At 39.2% G+C, this 23,453-nt stretch overlaps 2 protein-coding genes across 4 annotated transcripts; both read left to right on the forward strand.

Moving 5' to 3' along the window:
• Positions 1 to 842: 842 nt before the first annotated feature.
• On the forward strand, positions 843 to 4,845 carry LOC144632722 (cochlin-like). Of its 3 annotated transcripts, none has more exons than XM_078491439.1 (4): positions 843 to 925; positions 2,475 to 2,569; positions 3,416 to 3,772; positions 4,506 to 4,845. In XM_078491439.1, the coding sequence occupies exons 2-4, from the start codon at positions 2,494 to 2,496 to the stop codon at positions 4,766 to 4,768; spliced, it is 696 nt and encodes a 231-aa protein (XP_078347565.1). In that variant the 5' UTR covers positions 843 to 925; positions 2,475 to 2,493; the 3' UTR covers positions 4,769 to 4,845. The 3 variants fall into 3 exon arrangements, with proteins under 3 accessions (XP_078347565.1, XP_078347564.1, XP_078347563.1); XM_078491438.1 differs by lacking the exon at positions 843 to 925 and adding an exon at positions 2,064 to 2,075; XM_078491437.1 differs by lacking the exon at positions 843 to 925 and adding an exon at positions 2,094 to 2,189.
• A 3,242-nt stretch (positions 4,846 to 8,087) lies between these two features.
• On the forward strand, positions 8,088 to 22,869 carry LOC144632677 (thioredoxin domain-containing protein 11-like). The gene is made up of 14 exons (XM_078491367.1): positions 8,088 to 8,271; positions 11,304 to 11,511; positions 12,633 to 12,770; positions 13,472 to 13,555; positions 13,926 to 14,016; positions 14,477 to 14,583; positions 14,923 to 14,991; positions 15,997 to 16,131; positions 16,662 to 17,588; positions 19,016 to 19,070; positions 19,380 to 19,528; positions 20,101 to 20,213; positions 20,930 to 21,010; positions 22,015 to 22,869. The coding sequence occupies exons 1-14, from the start codon at positions 8,189 to 8,191 to the stop codon at positions 22,697 to 22,699; spliced, it is 2,925 nt and encodes a 974-aa protein (XP_078347493.1). The 5' UTR covers positions 8,088 to 8,188; the 3' UTR covers positions 22,700 to 22,869.
• The last annotated feature ends 584 nt before the right edge of the window (positions 22,870 to 23,453 follow it).

The following is a 23,453-nucleotide window of genomic DNA, read 5'->3' on the forward strand; positions in this document are numbered from 1 at the left end:
GCGCATTTTGTAAGATAGAATTCCTTCAGCTGAATTCCAGCTTGCCCTCTCAGTCAGGGCAGTTGCATGCTTGTCTTTGTTTTCTTTTTGTGATTTATTTGTTAAACGACTTGCCTGGGCCCACGACCATCAGGCAAAATCTACTTTGCCCTGAAGACCAGGTGGGGCTTTTTTTGAGCCCTGCAATACTAGGTGTATAATTACCGTATTTATTCGATTAAGCGCCCAACCTCGAATAAGCGCCCACCCTATAGGCAGGAAAAGTAAATAAGCGCCAAGCCTCGAATAAGCGCCCCCCCCCCCCCCACCTCCCTCGTAAAACAACCCTGTAGTGCAGAAGAGGAGTATTGGTTATTATTGAAATTGCGATTGAAATTGATTTAAAACTACAAAGAGGCGACTGAGTTTTCTTAGCATTTTTCAAAACCTTTCAATGAACAGTTAAAGTTTTGCTTTGGTACATCTTCACGTTTTATTATTACTCATTGTTTTGTTGCAAAATTAACTTGCTACTTGGCAAAAATGGTGAAAATTTAATAAGCGCTCAGCCTCGAATAAGCGCTCACCTCGAATAGGCGCCCACTCTCAAGGTCAAAATTTAATTAGCGCCTCGAGTAAATACGGTATAACAAAGTACGTGTTCTCGTGCTCGACTTTGTTTTAAAAACAATGGGAACGAGGTTATTTTTCATAGTGTAAAGAATAAACTATACGGTTAGCTGCACTGCTTAAGAACTGGTTCACTGCCGTTTACTAAGTACAAACGCTTTTTTCCACCTCAAATGAAGACGGGATGACTGGATCAAGACTGGGAACGAGTCGGGTGCACGTAAATACATTCTTATGTCCTGTGTCCCCAGAGCCACCTTTTCGTTTGCAAAAGCCCTGCCTACTAAGAGGGACAGGCGGCCTTGTTACAAGAATGGTAAATACTCTTTAAAGTAGTCCGACCAAGCGATTCTCTTGGTCCGGCTAAGCTTGGAGGGAAATGTTTCTATGATTAAATTAACTTTGTTCCCCATGTTTACTCGCGTGAATGACAAATGCAGCGTTCCTTGGTACCCAAGCCTTACTAGTAAAATGCTATATTTACAGCGTAACAGGCGCGTTGCCGAGTTTCTCGACCAATCGTGAGTGTCAGGTTCTCACAGCCGTCCGGGGATAATAATTTCATCTATTTGTTATATCAGAAACCCAAAAGAGGGTTTCTGATTATATGGATACATACTACTTATTAACCGAGAGTGAGGTCATTACAGGGGTATTTAGCGGGTTTGTTGTTTGGGCGTGGGGGTCTTTTGTTTTTTTGTTTTTTTTTTTTTTTTTTTTTTTTTTTTTTTTTTTTTTTTTTTTTTTTTTTTTTTTTTTTTTTTTTTTTTTTTTTTTTTTTTTTTTTTTTTTTTTTTCCCGGCTTGATATAACACGCGCGCTCTAATTGGCTTATAGTCGGGGCCGGATTTGTTCGTCATGTCCCATGGGTGCTTTCCATTTACCCTCAAGGTAAATGGAAAGGTCCATTTCGGTTCAGCCAGACCAGACTGATGAGGACCACCTCTGGAGGTGGTCCACTGACTTTTTACGAAAAAAATGCACGACAGAGGCTTAATATAGAAATGTATTTGCCCACGTAAGACGTAGGAGCACTGAAACGCTTGTTATCAAGAGAAGACGGGAGATAGACCCTCGGGGCAGAGTGTGGTGCCAAAAAACCCGAGCAACATTGTGGGAGGGAAGTGTTCATGATCTCGACACTCCGTCACTGCTTTTCGTTTGTTCACACCTATCTCGTTTATGAAAACAAGTTGTGATTTTCTTATGTAGAAACCGCATAAAATTTCTGATTCAGATTTGAATGTAAAATTTAAGCTAGCGATTACTCGCATATGTCACTCGTATGTATTGGTTTGCTTATTCAAACTAAGTAGTTCAGCCCGGTAGTTCAGTCAGCGAAGTGGCAATGGAGATCAATGGAGATCTTACTCAATTGTTAGTTGTGTAATCAAATAGCCATGAACCTAACACTTCACAACCTACTGTCCCGCTTAACGTCACTCACGGTTGGAGGGGCTTAACAGGTACTGCTTGTATAAGTTAACAGGTCTGTTTACAGCGAAGCAATTCACACGGTGTAAATAGCATTTTGAGTTGATATAAGAGAACATATTTCCTTTGTGGCCATCAGGGAAAAGGTTTGAGCCAACTAATCCACTAGATCTGTAATTTTATAAAATTTGCACTAAGATATCTTTATTTCAAGTTTTAGTACGCTAACTTATTCCTAAAGATGTTGTGTCAATCCATAAACGTTTCAGTCAGATTAAGACTTGAAATGATTGCCGGTTTGAGGACACCGATTTAGTGAAATGGGATCTGTATAGGTAAACATTGTTTGTTTGCTATGGGCAATGATAAAAAATGGATATTGTTTACGGATGTTTTGATATCTTTATTTGTGTTTTACTCTGTATTTATAGGCGGGATTACCAAAAGAAAATGAGAGGATTCGTGAGTCGGAAGACTGCATTAATAAATGTTTTTGGTTTGGGTATCCTATCAACTTTAGCAGCAGGTAAATATACGAGAACTACGAAGTGTTCGACTAAAAAGCAAACTAACTATAATGATAATAATAGTCTATAAAAACTAGCCATTGGAAAATGCACGACGACTAGATTCTCAGGCATCAAATATTTATTACTGTTTTGCAATGTGATCGTGCGATTGAAGTTCTTGCTAAAAGCGTCTTTTGAAAGCTTCAAAAGTGACGCAGTGTTTATTGTTACGACATTTAAAGGGACATTTACTACAATTTCCAATGTACCCACAACTTGAATGTTCGAGCTAAATCAATGTTGGGACCCCAGAAGGGGGGGGGGGGGTTACTCCTTATAGTGAGGCTCCGCCCGACAGGGTGACCTTTTTTTAGACTGTAGATATATAAAAGGGTAGGTATTCCACCAGTTTGAGTATAGAAAAGGATAGTGAACGTGTGTGAAAGGGGTACCATTTTTTATCGATTGTATACGAAAGGGTCAAATGTGTTTAAGTTTAAAACAAAATAGAAAAAAGGAAAAGCTCATTTGTTCTTTCAATGATGGTCCATAAACATGAGGTTCAGGTTTGATAAAAAAAAACTATTACCACCCCCTCTACTTGCATTTTAATACACTGAAATAGAACCTAGTCGTCACACTCCACAGAAATAAAGTTTGGCTTGTTTATTGCTGGGTCCTCAAGCCAAATGCTAAATTCTCTGGCAACTAAAGACCACTAAATAAAGCGATTAATTTGCTTCACGAATTAACAAGAATTTTTTTTAATTTGCCCACTTTTAGTGATTTTCTAAGGTAGCAGGTCAGTTTATATCAAGCTCTTGTTTCATGTGCTAACTTCGCCTTCATGTTGTCGCACATAGTTTCACTCGCCGCACAAGGGAAGCAGTTTATGTGTCATAACAAAGTAGACATGGTTTTTCTTCTGGATGGATCAGGGAGTGTAACAATGGATCAATTTAAAATCGGCAAGAAATTTGTCGCCGACCTTATAAAACACTTTGACATTTCAAAGGAGAAGACTAACGTGGCCGTGGCATCATACAGTCAATACGTGCACACAGCAAGGACATTTAACGGTGATGCTACTCGAGAATCTGTTTTAAAGGCAGTGGATGAGCTCCGTTATGAAGGAGCCGCAAGTAGACTCGACTTTGGGTTTGATCTTGTTGAGTTTAAACTCTTCGATACCAAAAACGGGGCGAGAACAAGTGATAAAGGTCAGTAATACAGTTTATTTCCCAGTTTCGGATTAGTTTAGTTAAAATTGTCATATCGTCCTTTCCTTTACAGTTTACATGTACTGGTGATGACACTTGTTGATTTAATTAACCTGCCTTGCCAAATTGTTGCTTGCCTTGCAAAAATAAAATTTTCGTTCCGATTTTTTAAATTAAATCTTGCTCTCAAATGGCAATAAAATGTCTTAAAAGCATATTCTTTAGTAGTCCAGTCCCTGAACTCTCTCTTTCGCGCACCCTTTCTCGGGATTGAACTCAGGCGCGCGAAGAGAGAGTTCAGGGACTGGACTAATTCTTCAGAAGATCGCAAACTGACCAATCACAATGCTGAAAAAAAATATATTATTCGCACTGGCGATTGATTTAACACACTGCTAGTAAATTGTTTACACTTTGGATAAGTTTCATTGAACAATCGGAAATCATAAAAGAAATGAACCGAAGCATTGAGGCAAGGTGGTGGCACGGGGTTAGTTTAGGATAAAAAAGTAAACTTAGCATAGGAGAGGAAGAGGTATTAAGTAGTTAGTACTGAGCAAAATAAAACTGATTAAGTACTTTTTTAAAAACGTTTTTCTAGTTGGCATGTTACTTAAAGATAGAGAACGGTCATTCCAATTGTAGCATCCAATAACACTGGGAAAAATTTCCGCCCTGTGAATAAACGTAGTTCAAAATATAACAAGTTTACGTCATTCTCTTTTACCTACAGATGTGAAGAAGGTAGCAGTGTTCGTAACCGATGGTTTTAGCACACGAGGCGTGGAATTTACAAGGAAGAGTGCTGATACACTTACAAGAAGAGGCATTAAGTTGTTTTCCGTGGGAATTTCTGATCATCTTGATAAAGATGAACTGAATGAGTTGGCAAGCAAGCCAAAAGAAAGCCACCAACTTATTATTGACATTCCAGGGAGGTTTTTCACCAAAGAACAAGTCGAACGTTTTGCAAAAGAGATTTGTAAAAACAAATAAGAGAAAAATTACTGGCATGTAAAATAATTTGATTGGCTTGGAATAATAATAAAGACTGTGTGGCAACTTTATAAGTTCAGGATTCAGTGCACTGAATATTTCTCTCTCAGACGCTCTTAGAAGAAATTTTGGGTTTGGATAATAACATAAAGAACTCATAAAAAGATCATACTATTGTCAGTTAAGTGAGGAACGAGGGAAGTTCGGGTCAAAGTTTTGACGCTGTTACCATGGAAACTGGTCCAGTCTCCAATGGTCTGACGTCGATAGCAGCAAAGCACGCGAAATATGGAGAGATGAACTGACTGAAGAACGATGCAAAATAAGTCAGTTCATCCTTCCACATTTACAAGTTAACGGCTTTGTTGTCACTAACATTTTCGTTAATAAACTCAGCCAGTTGTCCCCAAACTTCATTCCAGTGATAATCGTCTTATATAACAAAAGAAAAATGTAAACTCATTTATGTGTCAGATCTGTCACCTTGATTTCAGTTCTTGATCTGTTCGCCTTCTGCCATTTTAACTGATTCATTTTCTGTCTTAACCCTGCCGTGGATAGTTTAAACCAACACGGGAATTATTTCTCTCGCAAAAATTTAACATAATAACCTAGCCTTACAGGTAGTCTACGTTAACGATAAGAAAACAAGATTTGTAAGGCTGCATTCATTATGTATGCTACAGGGGGGGATTTTTTTTTCCAGCGGCTCGTTTTTTTATATCTCCCCCAAGGTCCATACAAATTTTCATAACCCCCCCCCCCCCAGCAATCAGCTGAAAAATGAATACCCCCCCTCCTCCCTCACAAGAAATATCAAAATATATATCTGTATAATAGTACACTATATAATGAAGATGAAGTATTCAACATGACACGAGAATGGGACAAAAAAATCTGAGTTCCCGACGGGAATCGAACCCATGGCCTCCCAGATACCGGTTGGGCGCTCTAACCAACTGAGCTACGAGAGACTCGTTGTGAGCTGGGCCATTTTAGTAGGTTGATAAGTGACACGTAACCTGTACACCTGTATACTACTAGGATCAGCAATGTCGAATTCATCAAGTTTGTAGTAAATAATAAAGATGGTAAATTGTAAGCTCGGTAATAAATAATGAACCTAGTAAAATGGCCCAGCTCACAACGAGTCTCTCGTAGCTCAGTTGGTTAGAGCGCCCAACCGGTATCTGGGAGGCCATGGGTTCGATTCCCGTCGGGGACTCAGAATTTTTCTTTGTCCCATGCTCGTGTCATGTTGAATACTTCATCCTCATTATTTATTACCGAGCTTACAATTTACCATCTTTATTATTTAGTACACTATATATGTTTGAAATTTCAAGAGATATGTTTAATAAGAACATCGAGAGAGCTTTGACTGTTAGCCAGTCTAAGTAGCGCGAATTAGGTATAGCCGGATAGCCTGCCAGCTCGTGTATGAGTACTACCAGGAGTATTGACAGGAACCTCCGTTTCACTGTCACTCTCGTCGACAAAAGCAACAACCTAATCATCTATCACACTTATCCACGGATTCATCTCCGTTGTTGCCATCCTCTTGACCCTCGTTTTCTGGCCGTTCAGCATCATTCCTCTCAAGTGCGACATGTGCCATTATTCTCCTTGTCTTAGCATTTTTCTTCCCAAGGAGAGAAAGTTTATGATTGTCTAAATATTTGTTAAGTTCTTCGACGTATAGCTTATTCATATTTTCAAAGATGGACGCGATAGTTTTCCAGTCATATTGTTTGTATCCTTTCGTTTTTCGGGTGTTCTTGTCTTACTGTACTGGTCTGTTGTAATGTCAAAAGATGATTCAAACACCCTTGTACGTGAACTTCTTCAACAATGTACTCATTACAAAACCGCTCTATCGTTTCAGGCTTTTCTAAGCTTACACTGCCATTATGGAAGTTCTTCTTTAACTGTGCTCTTGGCAAAAAATCATCAATTTCACGAACTGTGTTGGCTTCACTTAGCAAAGAAGTGTCATCTACAGGTCAGGAACACTCCTCAAAAACTTCAAAATACGTACTATAGTCTCTCGGAATGATAGAGGTACCCTTGTTGCTTACAATCCTTGAAAGAAGCTCCTGTACTTATAATTTCTTTTTTCACTTTTAAAAACTATTACAAAAGCTAGACAGAATCTTACAAAAAAATAAGCATCCCCCCAGGAGATATTTAAACAATTTTCATATCCCCCCTTTTTTTGCTCTAAAAATTTGAGAACCCCCCCTAAAATCCTCTGCCCCCCCCCCCCCTGTAGGATACATAATGAATGCAGCCTAACTGAACAGTTTTTGTATTAAAACTAAAGGGATCGTATAAGCTCGCTATTTTGCTATTTTGACTCAAAATTTTAAATTGTTGGCCAAGTGTCATATAAAAGGAATAAGTAATAAAAAAGAATTAAAATAATGTGTAAAGGCACTATATCGATTGCGGCTATCGTTTCCTTCAATGGGAACGTCGCCAAACAAAACATTTAAAAAGCAGAGCAATAGCTCTGACAGCCTTGCACGTGCGTTATAAACTCTCGACTCATTTCTTAACTATACTTTGTAAGCCATGGCAATATGCAACTCCTTCAGTTGAATGTTGGTTTTTACTCCTGTTCAGCTAGAGCAGTTCGAAAATAATATATAAACTGAATAGATCTACTGAGATAATTACAAGCAACTGGACCAAAGACCCGTCAAGTCGTTCCATTCCCCCTCTAAATCCAACCCAGCCTACGAAACGGCTGTGTTGTGTCAGTTTTCAAAAATCACAAAGTGATTCCGTTAGGATCCAGTAAGGGGCGCAATAGCATCGACCTGTGACGAACAAAGCTGAAAAAAATGCAATGATATTTATCGTGTTTCAATCCTCCCCGTTCGTGGGGAGGAGAGAAACACGGGAGGCTAGCATTTCCAAGGTTCGGACTGGAACTGAAAGTTTATTCGACTTATTACGAGTTTTATGGCATTTTGAATAACATAACCATGCATATGCATAAGCCACCACGACCTCTTGGACTGCGAGCCACTTGCCATTGTTTCCTTCAACCGGGGATAAAATATCGTGGGGAGGAGTGAAACACGATCGCCCCTATAAAGAACGACTGCGTGGAAGGCAGGCGTTGGTTTTTTGTGCGACCAACCGTGCGACCCATTCTCGTACCTCGAGTCTTCGTCCCTTCTGCGCAGGCTTTGATTTTTTTCTGACCGCGGGTCAAAGGGAACGAAGACCCTGGGTACGAGGATGCCGTGCGACCCGGCCTGTCGCCTCCGCGAAAAGGCCCTGGGTACAAATGCTGCGTGGCCATCTTTGATTCGGTTTCAACATGGCGGACGTGTATGATGTTGATATAAACATGTTTTTTTCTTCATACATGAGTTTGGATTAGAAACAACAATTTTACAACATGCGGCCATGATTTTACTCAAACATCAGTTTCTTCTCATTCTTGGTTTGTTCGTGTTGTCATTTCGTGGATGTGCGTGGTTTAATGGCAAGTAGGTGGCTTTCGTTAAGCTTACTCTTTATGCAGATGAACACCTGTAAATTCACGAATTACAACGAGCTCCATGGTTAGCATATTATTAAATAGCACTTCCGTCAGCCAAAGAGCCTGCTGATAAACCAGAGTAGCCTTACGGTTAGCCTGAATTTGAAAACACAAATTAGCGCTAGCTCTGGAGCCTGCTCTCCTGTGGACTTCTGTGGTGTAGTGATCACAAAAGTTGCACATTACCCAGCTGGGTTCGACTCCACCTATATGCTAAGACCCTTTTCAGTGTAACATGCATAGTGACTATCTTTCAACGTGATCCTTCAGCATGCATCTTTCTACGTGCCATGCTACCAGGCCAGTTGATGTGCGGTCAGTTTGCTGACTGACAACATGACAAATTTCTCAACTGAACTGTTTCTAATAAATAATTTTGGAATTCTATGAGTCTCCTTGGGCTTCTGATTCCTTGATTAGAAAGCCAAGGAGAATAGTTGTAAATCTGTTGCTCACCAAAACTGTGAATGGTTAAATCATTGAACAGCTGCTAAGTTAAACCACCTCAACGAGAAAGATACCAGAGAGGCAAAAGACGGCAACAAACAGCCTTTTTAGCTGGCTAAATTTGTAGCCTGAATAAAATTTAATAGCATGTCTCAATTTGCTGTCAGAAACAGTATTAAAGTGATAAATGATCATCGCAGTGAATTTCCAATTTAAGCAATAATTTGGAATAAAGAAGCCTGAAAAAAATTCAGGGCTTCAACGGGATCCCGTTAAAGCCCTGAATTTTTTTTTAAAATTGGAAATTCACTGCAAGGATCATTTATCACTTTCATATACATCCGCAGTTCATATATGAATCATTGCATATACATTACATCAGAAACAGTATTGTTGAGAAATCTGCCATGTTTGTTATTGGCTGACTGCACATAGCATGTCAAAAGATGGATGTTCAAAGATCAGGTCAAAAGTTAGTTACTATGAATGTAACATGGAAAAGGCTTCAATTAATAGAAAGTAATTGAACCCTCCAGTGCATTTCCTACATGTAGCTGCATGTACTTTTTGTTTTTATGGTGGTGCACCCCAGGGGGGAACCCAGGATTTCAAGTGACGGGGATGATTGAATGGGGGCAAAAACCAAGACCCCAAAAAATCCCTAGGGCTTCCAACATAACCTAAAAAAATCCCCACATCAAAAATTGACCCCTCAAAAAAACAACAGGAAAACACGTTTGTTTGTACTTTATTTCCAAAACTATGCAGCTAAGGCACTACAACAAATCTTTATATTGTTTTAAATACGGCAAAACATCCCTACTTAAAACAAAAAATACTTGACAAATTTTCCTACCCAATCAAAATCCTGAAATCAAAAATTTCAACCCCCCCCCCCCCCCCCCGTGGTCGGCATCTATTTTTTGTATCAACAATCAGATGTTATTGAGAACTTATAGTGTGTAAAATGAGTTCGACAACTAAGCACTAAATTTTTAGTTGTCGACAGGTAACCAGTTTCCATTTTCGAAAGGGAAACAACCTACAATGCAGGTCAGAAATACTTGGGACACTTGTGAAAAGGAGAATTGAATAGTGCAAGAGATACTCCAAGAATTGTAATTGTGGACTCTGTACATGCCCAAGACCCCAATTCCTCTTTCCGAAGCCCCCCCTCCCCCTAGCAATGTTGACAAACATATATGCCCTGATCTTCAGGGATCCATATTCATTTTTTCTCCAAGTCGTCAGCCGGGCAAGTATGCAAGATGACATACTTGCCCTGGCAAAATTTTACTTGCCCGTTCAAAAGTGAAGAATGGCGACCGTACAACAAGTAAATGAAAAGTTGACTTTTTTGTTATTATCACATGTATGTAACACTGTGTATACATGAAATCTTCAAGACAACGGATCTGTTTTAATAAAGTTTGATTCTGCCGGTTTACAAATTTCACAAAACATCACGCCCCCAAGCGGCTTGCGATATGCGATGTTGCGGAAGCGTATGATGCGGGCACAAATGAAAGCCAGGGCCTCTTCGACTGCAACCACGGAAGAAAAGAACGCTTTTGCTCTTCTTATTCATATTTGGTTTGTTTTTCTGAAGTGTTGACATTGCTTTTTTTTCTTTGCTGGCGGCGCCAGACCAAGATAACGGCAAATTTTGATCAAAACATCAGCTGATGCGATCGCCTTTCGTGGATGCAGCTGCAGTACAAAATATCAGCGGTTGAGAGCTTGAAAATACGATGATTTCATTGATGGAAAATACCGCATCAGCCAAGATGGCGGCCAAAATTATGATTTTATCGGGACAGAAAGTTGCAAATTATGTTCTGTTTTCGAAAAGTGGCCAGGACGCAAGTAACTCATAAGAAAACTTAATAATTGTTTTTTTTTTTCATTAAGTCAAACTTAAGTCGTCCAGCGGACGAGTTTATGTAATCATTTGGTCGTCCATACGATGTTTTAGTCGTCTCGGACGACCGGACGACTGCGAATATGGATCCCTGATCTTGGTGCGTGAGATTGTCAATTCTCAACATTGTTTGGGGGGAGGGGGGCTAGCATTCATTTGGCCCAGAATTGTGCTCAGTGTCCCAACATTAATGTCCTGCATTGTAGTTGTCGAAAACTAGATTTTTTGACCGTGTGTATTGGAATTGTTGACAACTATCATGACTGCATTGTCAATAGTCAGTGGTTTGAGCATGTGTAGTGAATGTTAGTTCCCAAGCTCTCACTGGTTTGACTTTGTTGTCAACAACAAACACTCCTTGAAACGTGTGGAATGCTCGCATGGGACAGGGTCAGTTGTTGATAACATTTAGTTCTCGTCGACCACAAAATAACTAGTCTGTGGAGGCCCTAAATGAAGCTCAACTGACTTTGTTTCATAAGAGTAGTTAACAAGGTTGGGTGAGCAGGAAGCCAAAGTGTGATTTGTTAAAGCATGGCTTTACCCTCTTTTCAAATTATCATTAATTCATATAAAAATTAATGTCTTCTTTTTGTTTAATATATTTTCAGTGGAGATACACACCGATTTCCTAAATCTCGTCCTCTCTTTTCAAGTGGTGGAAAAGTGATTGAAATTCCTGATGGATCCATGGACACATTTACAGATTTGCTTCAAAAAAATGAGGTTAACTTTGTTCTCTTTTATGCTCCCTGGTGTGGACAGTCATGGAATGCCGCCCAAGAGTTTAGGAGAGCAGCAAATATCCTATATAAACAGGTGTGAGTTGATAAGATTTCAATTACTGTAAGTTTCAATTTGTGTCAACGCGAAGTACATATTAGATGTGCATTACTTTGACACCACACTTAAGGTCGCGGGGGACACCTTAGGCTCATCATTATGCATTTATTTAAAGCGTATGCACAAAGTGCAACGACTGACATTGACAACTTTACGTGATATTCATGACTGGATAAAAATATGGGTGCATTTGCGTGATTTAAAAAAATAATAAATTCTTGTTTCTTTGATATTTTAACCAATTTAGAACAACACTTATGAGCTTATTTTTATTCAAATTTGAATGTTTCTGCAACTCAGAGTAATCAACCATAAAAGCGTGGAATATAATTACCATAATTACATCTCTCCTTTGGAAACTGATCGTGTTTTGGTCGGGACACCTTCGGAAATCTCAAAGTTTGGACTTTTCCAACAATTTTGTGGCAGAGAATACAGCGCGGATACAGACCTTCATGACTTGCCACTGCAGATAGGTAAACTATGGATATTGTAGTGTGTCATAACAGAGGCGGAATTTTAAAAGAGCGCTTTATTTAAGACATAAAATTAAAATTTGTGCATTTAAACCGCCATAACTTGCTGGCAAAAATCCGCTTCTGTTATGACACTCTAGAGATATTGACTGATAAGTTTTTGAGAAGATCACAGTGTGCTGTCACCTACTCGTTCCGCAAACTCTGCCACAAAATCATGTTCTCCCCAATTTGGCACTAACGTGGCTATTACATCGCCGTTAAGTACAATCTACCAAATAAAAGATGGCATACATAATCTTTGATCATTTCTTCATGTCTCTGTAAAATTTGAGCTTAATCACACCCATAACAGCCGAGAAACAAGTGTTTTAAAAGATGCAGATCAAGCAAAATTTCGCTTCATGAATTATTCATGCTGTGTGTCTCCCCCGTGACCTTAAGTATCATGTTAATTGTTCCTTTACCTTATCATCTTTTTGATGCAGTTATGATCTAATCAAGTTGGAAATGTTTTAGGGATGAAATGTTTTAATCCTTAATCCATTATCCTGAAATTACAGCTTGCTTACTTATAAATAACAGGAGCTAAAACTGCCACTTGTTTTTATTTATTTACAGGTATCCTTTATTGCCATTAATTGCTGGACAGGCACCTGTTCTCAGCAGCAAACAGTTGATTTATTTCCCAAGCTTGTTGCGATTCACACACGTTTTGATGGAGTGGAGTACAAAGGTGTACACAGAGCATCCAAGATGGTGAGTTGTTGACTGATAGAGAAGTCTGTGTAAGGCCCAGTTCAAACATTGAAGCTTTTCGTACTGTGCCTAATTACAGCATTTCATAGTTATTGTTATCAGTGTGAAAGTGGGTAAGATTCAAACTCATCACCAGTATACTGATAAAAACTTGGGAAGTGTTGCTCAAAGGTTAGCAGGGTGCCAAGCACAATACCCAGCATGGAGGTGTCCATGGAACCTCTTGAAGTAGAAACCACCCAACAAGCAACCACTGACAGACATCATCAAGCTGAAAGGAATTTATTGGAAGTAACTTGCATTCATGAAGAAATACCTGCTAGATACTTACAAACCAAAAGTGTGTGACAATGATTCACATTGAGCAAGCAGACTGATAATTATGTGAAGATCAACTGAATGAAATGCACATGTAATGCAATATACAACAACAGCCCTTCAAATCCACCATGTATGGGTTACCCCACAGGTCGCATGCTATAAAAGGGGAGACTGCTGACTGCAGTGGTTCTAGATTAAATTTTCCTGTAAATGTACCTGAGTGTGTAATATTTAGCCACTCCTCAACACCAGATTGAGGTTTTCAAGTCTCACCACATTTGACTCAATTTTCATCTCTTCGTGGCTCAATGTTCTTGCAGCAGGGAGCTCAAGATAATTATGTCCATTAACAAATTTTAAGATTTGTTGTATTGTTGCAGGTTGCATTCCTTTATTCTGTTATCAGACCATTTGTATACATAGGTACTAATGCAGAGCTGACTGTGACAAAAAAGACCAGCCAGGTAAAATCACTGGCATGCAAGACATGCTTTGTGTTATTTTTTTGTCAGGCTTGATTTTATAGCCACTAACAATGCAGCCATGATTTCTCCCTGAAGATTTTACCAATAGATTAAATAACCCAATAAAATATTAAGCCATCATGGATTTATGGCCCAAGAAATGTGATTTTTACAGAAGAAGTGGATTTCATGGCTCATGAATTATTTTCGTGGAAGAGATTCTAAAAGATTGTAAAAAGATAGCTAAATGAACAAAACCATGAAATAGAATATTTATGTTCCAAACACTTTACTAATAAGCTATATGTACACTGTAAGTTAACATTTTTTAACTCAGAGATAAATCAGTTCTTTATCTTTTTTTTCTTAGGAGCTTGTCATAGGTTACTTTAAGAAGACAATGTTAAACAGCAAGAGGTACAGCACTTTCTTTAGTCTGTCACTGCAGTTTAATGCTCAAGGTATGTTCTGATGTGTTACATGTGCTATGACATTGTTACACATTTCTGATGGCAGTAAGAATGGCCTGACCAATTGCTGGCCAAGTCTACCTTCCCCTCAAAGGTCTCCTTCTTCTGACATAGCAGCAGACAATGACACATCCAAATGGATCAAATGTGCCCAAAAGTAGACCTTTTCCTCCTTGAAAGAGGGTAGATGGTAGCCTTTTTTGCTTTGATAAGGGGATGGTGTGAATAATTTACTGTATTGTGAAATATGATGTTGCTCTAAACCTTTTTTAGGGTTGATTAAGATTGAATTTTGCTATCATTTGAAAACCCAATCTAATAATTTTTTGGTTCTATTTTCCTTATAATATTGTTTTATTCTAATCAAACTCGTGCAACTGAAAACGGTAACTGATGAGATTGATTTTAGTTGAGCACTTGATATACATATTTTTTAATTTCCACAATTCAGCTTCTAAACCTTTATTTGCTGTTGTGACAAGTGTCCATCTTGCTTTAAAAGTGGGAATTGATAATGCATCAGAAGTGGCATATCATTGCCTCAACCAAGCTGTATTGGTAAGTTTTATGTTAGAGTATTTTCACTCTATATCACTGTTAAACCATTTTACTTCTGACATTAACTTGCATATTTTCAAGTTATCTTTTTGATCCACTTTCTTTGTTTTGCAATTTTTTTAAAGAGACAAATCCAAAACCCCTCCACCAAAAAACATCTGGTTAAATGTAACATTTTCTGATCAGTTATTAACAAGAAAAACTGTAAAAATAAGTTCATAAATCAGTTTTTGAGATTATATTGTTAAGGCTGTTAATACAGATACTGTAGATTTATGCATTTTGTTTCTTGCTTCATGTTTTGAATTTTGTTTATGCTACACGTATTATCAATCATAGAAGTATCCCTCAAGTAATAACTTCACAGCTAATGATCTCACCAAATGGATTGATGCAAATAGATGTGAGGTAACCTTAATAATTGTTATTCCATTATTATTTTACATCATCATTTGTACAGTGCTATCTCTTTCCTATAGGCACAGATAATTCTGGATATCATGTCGTAAATAAGAATTGTGTGCAGAGTGCATCCATGTGACTACAGAAGTTACAACCTTTCCCTTGATACATCTGGACTGCACAAAAACTTCTTTTGGCAAATTATTGCTTGTTAACTGAAGGAAATTGAACAGAATTTAATGCCACTAGCGAGAAAACCTCAGTCTGACATACTACAAGTACTAGGGCTTGAGACTAACTTTTTGGCCAACTTAGGCCTATTGGCTAGTGACAGCTTTGATTCAATCCTCTTCATGCCCTTGGGCACATAAGGCCATCCAATTTGATTTCACTAGGCCAAACCAATTTTCTACTAGCCAGAATTTTCAACCAAACTTATGATTTAGCAGAGTCACATGCCTGAAATTTCACGAGCCATTTTGGCTAGCAAAAGCCCAAAACCCACAAGCCAAGTCTGCATTTCTACTAGCCTGTGGCTAGTTGGCTACCAATAGTCTCGAACCCTGAGTAAAGTCTGTGTCCAAGCCTAGTGGCCCATACAGCCAGAGCTTATCCCGGTTTCCATAGCATTAAGCAACTAGGAGTATTGCTACTCCCCCTAGTCCATTGCAGGGTTATCCCCCAGCAGAAAATTCACCAGTACCCATTTATACACCTGGGTGGAGAGAGGCACTTTGAGAGTAAAGTGCCTTGCCCAAGAACACAATGCAGCTCCTGGCCAGGGTTTAAACCCGGACCATTCAACTTGGAGTCGAGTGCACTAATCATTAGGGCACCGCGCCTTCCCCTTGAACCCTGAGTACTTGGTACTAAACTCCATTTTAGTGGTCAACCCTGATGAAGTTGTTACCTGTAGAATAGTCAATAGATTTTCAGTCAATCAATGAGTGAGTCCATTAAGTATTTTTATAAGAAATAAGAAATAATATTGGACTTTGCTTTTTGCTTCAGCTTGTCATTCAGCTTACCCCTAGTGCTGATAGAAAAGAGTATTTTATGCACCAGTTGAGCAAGGGACCAGCTGTAATTTTGTTTCTACCCTCACAATTCTCCAGGGGTAGAGTAAATCAACATCTTTTAGAAGTGGTAAGTTAAAAGTTTATACTCTTTAGTAATAGTAAATAATCCACAGGTCTTCTTTTCACACAAATCATCTTTGAATGCTTGTAGCATGTGTAATTTGATTGTGGACTTCCAGGGTATTGACAAAGTAGAGTCCCACGCCTGATGGAAAAGTAATTTATTGACATGGAGTCATGATGATATGCACCACACTGCATTGCATCCATACCCAGTAAAGCAAAACTTTTAATGCAATGTGATAATTATTCCATGATACTTGTTGCTTTACATGTATGTTGGAAAACCTTTCATTGGGCATGAACAAATCGAGTAACTTGTGTGGAGCTGGACAGTTTTACAGACTGTCTCACATCAGTATTATTGTAACAATTACGCTGTACAAGGGCATTTTTTAACTTGAGACAGGTTTATGCCATGATGATACGTGTTCACTTCTAGCTTCCTAAATTCATTTAGACTACTTTTATCTTCTTTGTTGTTCTTTGTCGTCTTACTAACCAGAACTTTTCTTGTGTTTTTATTTTTCACTTCAGTACATCCATGCAGCAGCACTCTATTTTAATTGCTCATGTAACAGAACTAGAATTAATTCTGTTTCTCAAAACTCAGAAGCCATTAAAAGAAACAACACTGCTGGAACATCAGTGCAAATGGAATTTGATGAACAAGCTTTAGATTCTTCACACCTTACAAGGCTTAACATTATAAACAGTCAAGGAGATATTGTAATTACACAAAAAGAGTTGAATGTACCATATTTATTAGCACCACTGAGGAATTGCCAGTCATTTAAAGTACAGAAACATAGCGATGTCCAAGGAAACAAGTATAATATCTGCAATGTATGCCACACTTTTCAAAATGTGGTCTTTGGATTACCAACCTTTTTGAAAAATAACATTATTTCAACTTTATCTTCCTTCATTACTGGTTGCAGCACCATGAGACCTCTTTATTACCCACTTGCTGTGACAAGTATCTGCTGCACATCCCAGATGGCAGAAACAAACAAATATTTGTCATCTCTGGAACACATCAAAACTGTAAGTCTGGAGTCCTTTACACAAATAGAGACGAGTCTGGACAATATTTTAAAAGAATTATTGGGATCAATTATTACACCACACAAAAAAACTGGTTTGAAAAACGTTTATAATGAAGAGAAGGGAAACAATTCATTGACTGAACCTCAGGATGGCACAAAAGACACGTTTCCACCTTCTTCTAAGGCTCTTTTGCAAGAACATCAGGACTCTATTGACAATTCTTCCTCTGATGCTGGTAACAACAGCTGTGAACCCAAGGGTCATGTGACACAATTCACTGGTGCTGGTTGCTATAGTAACAGATCAGTCAATTTCTTCATGATGGATTCCACAGAGTACTGGGGAGTGGCAGAGAGACTTGGTGTTAATAGCACCCCTCAGGGCAAGCTTGCCTTGGTTATTGCTGATTTAGAGGTATAGTAATATGACTACAGTTGAATCCTCCTTTCTTATGTATGGTGGTCACTAAGGCCTAGAGATCAGACACATAGAAAGTCAAAATATCAAGTTACATTTGAAGTAGTGTCAGAGCATTGTAATCCCCATAGAAAGTCACCCTTAAACCCATCCTCGGAGTCCCAGGGGCAGATAGTCGGGGCGACAGGTAGCTCTTGGGGATGACGGGGTTTTCGGGCGAAAGTTTACAACAAGCTCGGGAGAGCCCCTGGGCACTTTCTTTTACTGAACCAGTTCCAGAAGCGTTTGAACTCCTTCCTTCTGATTGGCCAGAAAAACAGTTTTTCTGGCCAATCAGCGAGGATGACCAGCAGAGTGGCTCTGACGCATTCTTACACGAAGTTGTTTTCCTCATAGACTCGTCGTGGTTGTTTAGAATTAGCCCGTCCATCGGATAATTTTACGTGGAGAGTCTCAGTTAAAAAAACAACAACAACAAAACAATGAGGCCTGGGAATTTGCAAACTGTGGCATAGCACAAGCAAACAAATGAGTTTTTATAGCTATATACGCGATGCACCACTTTCTACACTGTTTATATCTTTATAAGTTTTGTTTTTGTTATTTAAATATCCAACAAATCAAACAAAAAACCCTTTGTTTCAATAGTCAAGCTGCCAACAAAATAACAATAGGTGTCGTCAGCGATATGTTCGCTATTGCGTGGCCCGTGCAATGAAGACACCCACACCGTGGAAAGTTTCAGAAGTCGTTCAACGATCAAGGAAAATAATAAGAATCGCAACTAACAGTGTAAAACTGGAAGTCGTGTAAGGCTTATTCTTCTCTGACACTCTCCACGTAAAATCATCCAATGCACGGGCTAAGCAACCACGACGAGTCTCTGAGGAAAACAAATTTGTGTAAGAAGGCGTCAGAGCTGCTCTGCTGCTCATCCTCGCTGATTGGCCAGAAAAACTGTTTTTCTGGCCAATCAGAAGAAAGGAGTTCAAACGCTTCTGGAACTGGTTCGGTAAAAGAAAGTGCCCAGGGGCTCTCCCGAGCTTGTTGTAAACTTTCGCCCGAAAACCCCTGTCGTCCCGATAAGCTACCCGTTTCCCCGACTAACTGCCCCTGGGTCTCTGAGGATGCCTTAAACCCTATTTTAACAACAGATCCCGAATTCATGGACTGCTTCCTACCAAAAGGAACATTAATTTCTCTTAATGAAAAGATGTTGTTATATTGTATTAATGGTTTATGTGCACATTACATGAAGGTTTATCTAGCCTCCTCCAAAATTACGGCAAAAAGTGCACTGCCTTTAGCTACAGAGAGACATATGGAACCGCAATTTTCCCTGGCTGTCACCAGCCCTATTTTCACTATTTATTGTGATGAATTTCAATATTTTGTGTTTGAAATTTTTTTTTTGTCTGTTATAGAATGATGCTCAATATGTCATGGATGAGAAGTTAGAAATCACTAACTCTACAATTGGTAAATATAATGACTTTTTACAATTTTACTATTAATGCCATACCAACTGGACTTTGAATCCATTTGGAGCAGTATGCTCTTGGAATAGAATATGTCAACAACAATATGTGGGTGTTAAGTTGGCATATTCAAGTCTGCACATTAAACACAGATTGCGATTTGCTGTTTTAAATGGTTAAAATCTTTGCCCTACTCCACCCCACACCCACACCCACAAACCTGAAGCATAGGTGATATGCTTCTGCACATACACACCAATAAATAAGAATCCAGAAGTGACTTTGTATGAAACATTGTATTTTTTCCCAGTTGAGTTTGTGATGGCTTACATGGCGGGGAAGTTAGCAAGACGTTTCAGATCTGGTCGTGTAAGGTCACGCAAATGTACACCAACACAAACATGTGTAAAAGAGGTAGCGACGTCAAATTTCCATGAAATAGTGCTGGATGAAACAAAGGTAGGTACAGATTTTGAGGAGTTAAAGTCAAGTCTGCCTCAGGTTTAAGTGTACCACCAGGGATTTTTCCGGTTTCTGTAGCAATACGCAGCTAGGAGTATTTCTTCTCTCCTTGGATGGGAAACTAGTTCATTGCAGGGTCACCTCCCATTTGTAGACATGGTTTAGGCACTGTGCGAGTGAAGTGTCTTGCCCCAGAACAAGACTCAATGACCCCTGCCAGGGCTCAAACCCGGACCGTTCAATGAAGAGCCCCATATGCTAACCATTAGGCAAACGTAATTTACACATGGGAACAATTAACTACTCATTACTCCTTTTGTTTAAAAAAGCTTTGCGATCAATTTTTTTTGACAAACACCTCTGTTACCTCTCTAAAGACGTCTGGAGTCGATTCTTGTCATTTATTTTTAACTGAACTCTCTATGCTTCTTCTTAGATTTGGAATATCATTAAGGGAGGCGTTAAGATACTACAAAATAATCAAACCCAAATCCATTACTAGCTTTTCTCCTCCTCCTCCTCCTCCTCACTTTGGAATACTTTGTAACCTTTGTGACTTAATTTGTCAGGATGTTTTGTTATTGTATTACACTCCATGGTGTGGCTACTGTCAAGCTCTCGGGCCAGTTCTCCTCACAGTGGCAAGATTTTTCCAAAACATAAGTGATGTCACCATTGCAAGGTACAGTTTTAGACTATAAGTGCATTTGTATAGTATACTTAAAGTTAAAGCATCCAAACAATATATCTACAAAAAATTTAAAAGCAAACAAAGGTCTGGACATCTTTTCCTTGCTCAATTAACATTTTGGTTGGTCAAGTTGCTTCCGAGTGGGGTGAGTGGGTGTCAGAGCAAAAACAAGCAAATCACGTGATGCGACAATCAAGGTGGTACATATGGCTAAAATGCGTTTTAAAAGAGCCTAGAGGCGAAAAGTGAAAGGAACTGCACTCTTTTGTAACAGTCGCGTTCAGGTGACTCTGCCCGCCAAGTCTGGGAACTTATTTAAAATAAACCAACATTGTTAACCTGATAATAACAATTCCGTCTCTTTTTGACTCTGCCAGTTGTTCTTCAGATTACTCATCAGAGTTGCTGACAGTTGTCTGACCAATCCTAATTTTTCAGTGCTGGTGCAGCGATAAATTTGAACTCGTCCGTTACAAAAGAGAGCACAGACCGTTTCTATTTCTTCTCTACCCCAGTTTCCCCCGGCTCGTTCGTTCATTCGCTTGCTTTCGCCCGCTCAACTGACTACAAAGGGACAGCTGATAGTCTAGAAGTGGCTGAGTTCAAATGGTCTGACTGTATGGTCATTTGATTCCAGTATTTCACTTATAATAAGCTGCGTTACATTCTATTGAGATTCCAAATGCTTTTGTCTTTTTTTTTTTTAGGATCAACGCCGACGAAAATGATCTTCCATGGGACCTTTATGTAGCTCAGTACCCTTCTTTTATTTTCTTCCCAGCTTATAGGTACACTGAATTTTATTTGTACTAAACTCAATTAAGTCTAAAATATACTGAAAACCCCAGAAAAAATATCCACACACACACAAAAGTAGAGTGAAGGTACCAAAAGCTTTAAAAAAATTGCATTTAAGCGAGGCTTGAAGTAAATATTGACCCTTTAACGTGATATGTATGAGACCTATTGCATTGGCGAGGATGTCCTCGACGAAAAAATAACGTCAGGTTATTCTATTTCAATGTTCTCGTTTCTTTGGGCGTGAAGAATCCGTAAGATGCGGATTAAAAATCCAATCCAGGGCCGGTTGTTGAAAGAACGATGAAGCTAATCCTTTTAGTTTTTTAACTTTTCAGTGAGGTTTACCAGGGGCATAGCCAGTTTTTTGACGGGCTGTAGGCCAGCCTGTCACCTGGCTAACCTACAAGAGTCCACATTCATCTTGAAAATCTTTTTCTGCTGTACATTCTAAAAGTACGAGCAGGCTGAAAAAAAAAACTGAAAGCCAGGGCCTACGGGTATACACGGATCCAGAATTTCAGACTTCCGGTCCAATTTCAAAGGAAAAGTGAGCACTCATTAAGTCAGACCATTGTTAAACTGAACATCGCAAAACAAAATAGCCTGACTTAATTGAGTACTCACTTTTCTTTTGAATTTGGACACGAAGTCTGAAACTCTGGATCCGTGTATAAAGGGTAGCTATGCCCCTGATTACTGTTTATATTTTCTGCCCTCCAGTTTTGACGTCGACTAATCTCAAATTCCACAAAACCTAAACGATGAAAACTCTTTCAGCAATTAGAACCTCAGTCACCGTTTATCGGCTTTCGAACAACACAACTAATCATTTGCAAGAAAGAGTAACACCTGGGGCGTCCGGGGTGTAACGTCACACTCCGGGGGATTAGAATGCCATGAACGCGCTAACCACCTTACGACGGTATGCGCCCTTGCGTTCAAGTACCTATTCCTTACTAATAATGTATTGTTATCTCAACTTGTTTTGCAGGAAAGACTTCTCTGTTCGTTTCCCAAACTCCACGGAACGAACGGCATCTAATATAATTCGTTTTATATTCGAGCACGGAGGAAAGTCAAGGAAAACAGTCGAGGACTTCTATTTGCCAAAGGTAGTAAGAGATCAAATCATGGAACTGGAGATATCTCTCCACCAAGTAGAAGAAGAAAAAAGACTTATTGAGGTTAAACTAAGGGAAGCACTTAGAGCCAAAGAGCTTTGGTACCACAGACGAGCAGTCGCTATAAAAAGCTTGAAACAGACAGAGGACTATCTGACCAAAGAACGCGAATTAAGAGTAGCGACAGAACATATAAATAAAAACCTGGAACAACAGCGCCAGGAAGTGGAAGAAAAAGTTCTTAAACTGGTTACAGGCAGCAAAATCATTTTAGATGACTTGGGAACTGCTACAGCCAAGTTAATAGAAAAAGAAAAACAACTAACTCGACTTTCACTAGAGAGTAGACGCATTGTGACAGAGAATGACGAATTATTTAAAATGTTAAAGAAGAAAGAGATGGCTCTACAGGGAGAAAAGAAGGCCGTGTTGGAACTGCAGAAATCTCTTACAGCTCTTAGACGAAGAGCAACCTACTTAGAAATTTCAAATAACATTCTTCGAACTAAATTAAAAAATTCAAACTCAAAAACGCAATATTCGGATCACCGGTAGCAAGAAGAACGCTCTGATCGGCAATTACTTGCTTTTAAAAGTAAATGCACACGTTTTACTTATGAGTATTGATCCAGCGCAACAGAATTCTCAAAAGTTAGGAACAATCTTAAAATAAACCAGGTGCTACAGGTTGACAAGCGTTTACCCAATAAATATTTAAATTTTCAGTGTCTGCTGGCTGTATTTGACGTATAGTTACGTATTTGAACTGACATAGTTCTAGAAGATATGACCAGCTGCATTTCTCTGTCGCCAACTGACGCCGGGTGCATCTAGCGCCGAAAAGGAATGCTGCTGAAAAACGTTCAGCTTGTAGCATCATTTATTGCACGGCTAGCGAGATGAACTAATGTACAGAAGCGGGTCCATAACGCAAAAACAACTGCCCCAATATCCAGCTAGCCTGTTCCAGGCGTTCGGTTAGTTGGGGAGCAGCGCGAAAAACGGCGAGCGAAAAATTAGTCTCCTTGTCATTTTTTTCACTCGCCGGTCTTCGCGCTGCTCCCCAACTAACCGAACACCTGGAGCAGGCTAATACTCCAGCCACCTTGACCGAGAAACTTGGTCAATATAATGTCATCTTCTCTCCCCCATCCCAAATCCCGGGTGCTAGACGACTGGCATTTCAGATTATAAGGATTATTAGGGATTAGTAGAAACTCAGCTGTGTTCTAATGGAAATCCGCGAATCTGATTGGTTCTCCCACTGATTTCTATTCGCCGATAGAAAACAGTCGCGCGCTCGCGTAGC

Source organism: Oculina patagonica, chromosome 12, assembly GCF_052425735.1.
Source record: "Oculina patagonica isolate OP01 chromosome 12, crgOcupat, whole genome shotgun sequence".
NCBI classification, from domain to species: domain Eukaryota; kingdom Metazoa; phylum Cnidaria; class Anthozoa; order Scleractinia; family Oculinidae; genus Oculina; species Oculina patagonica.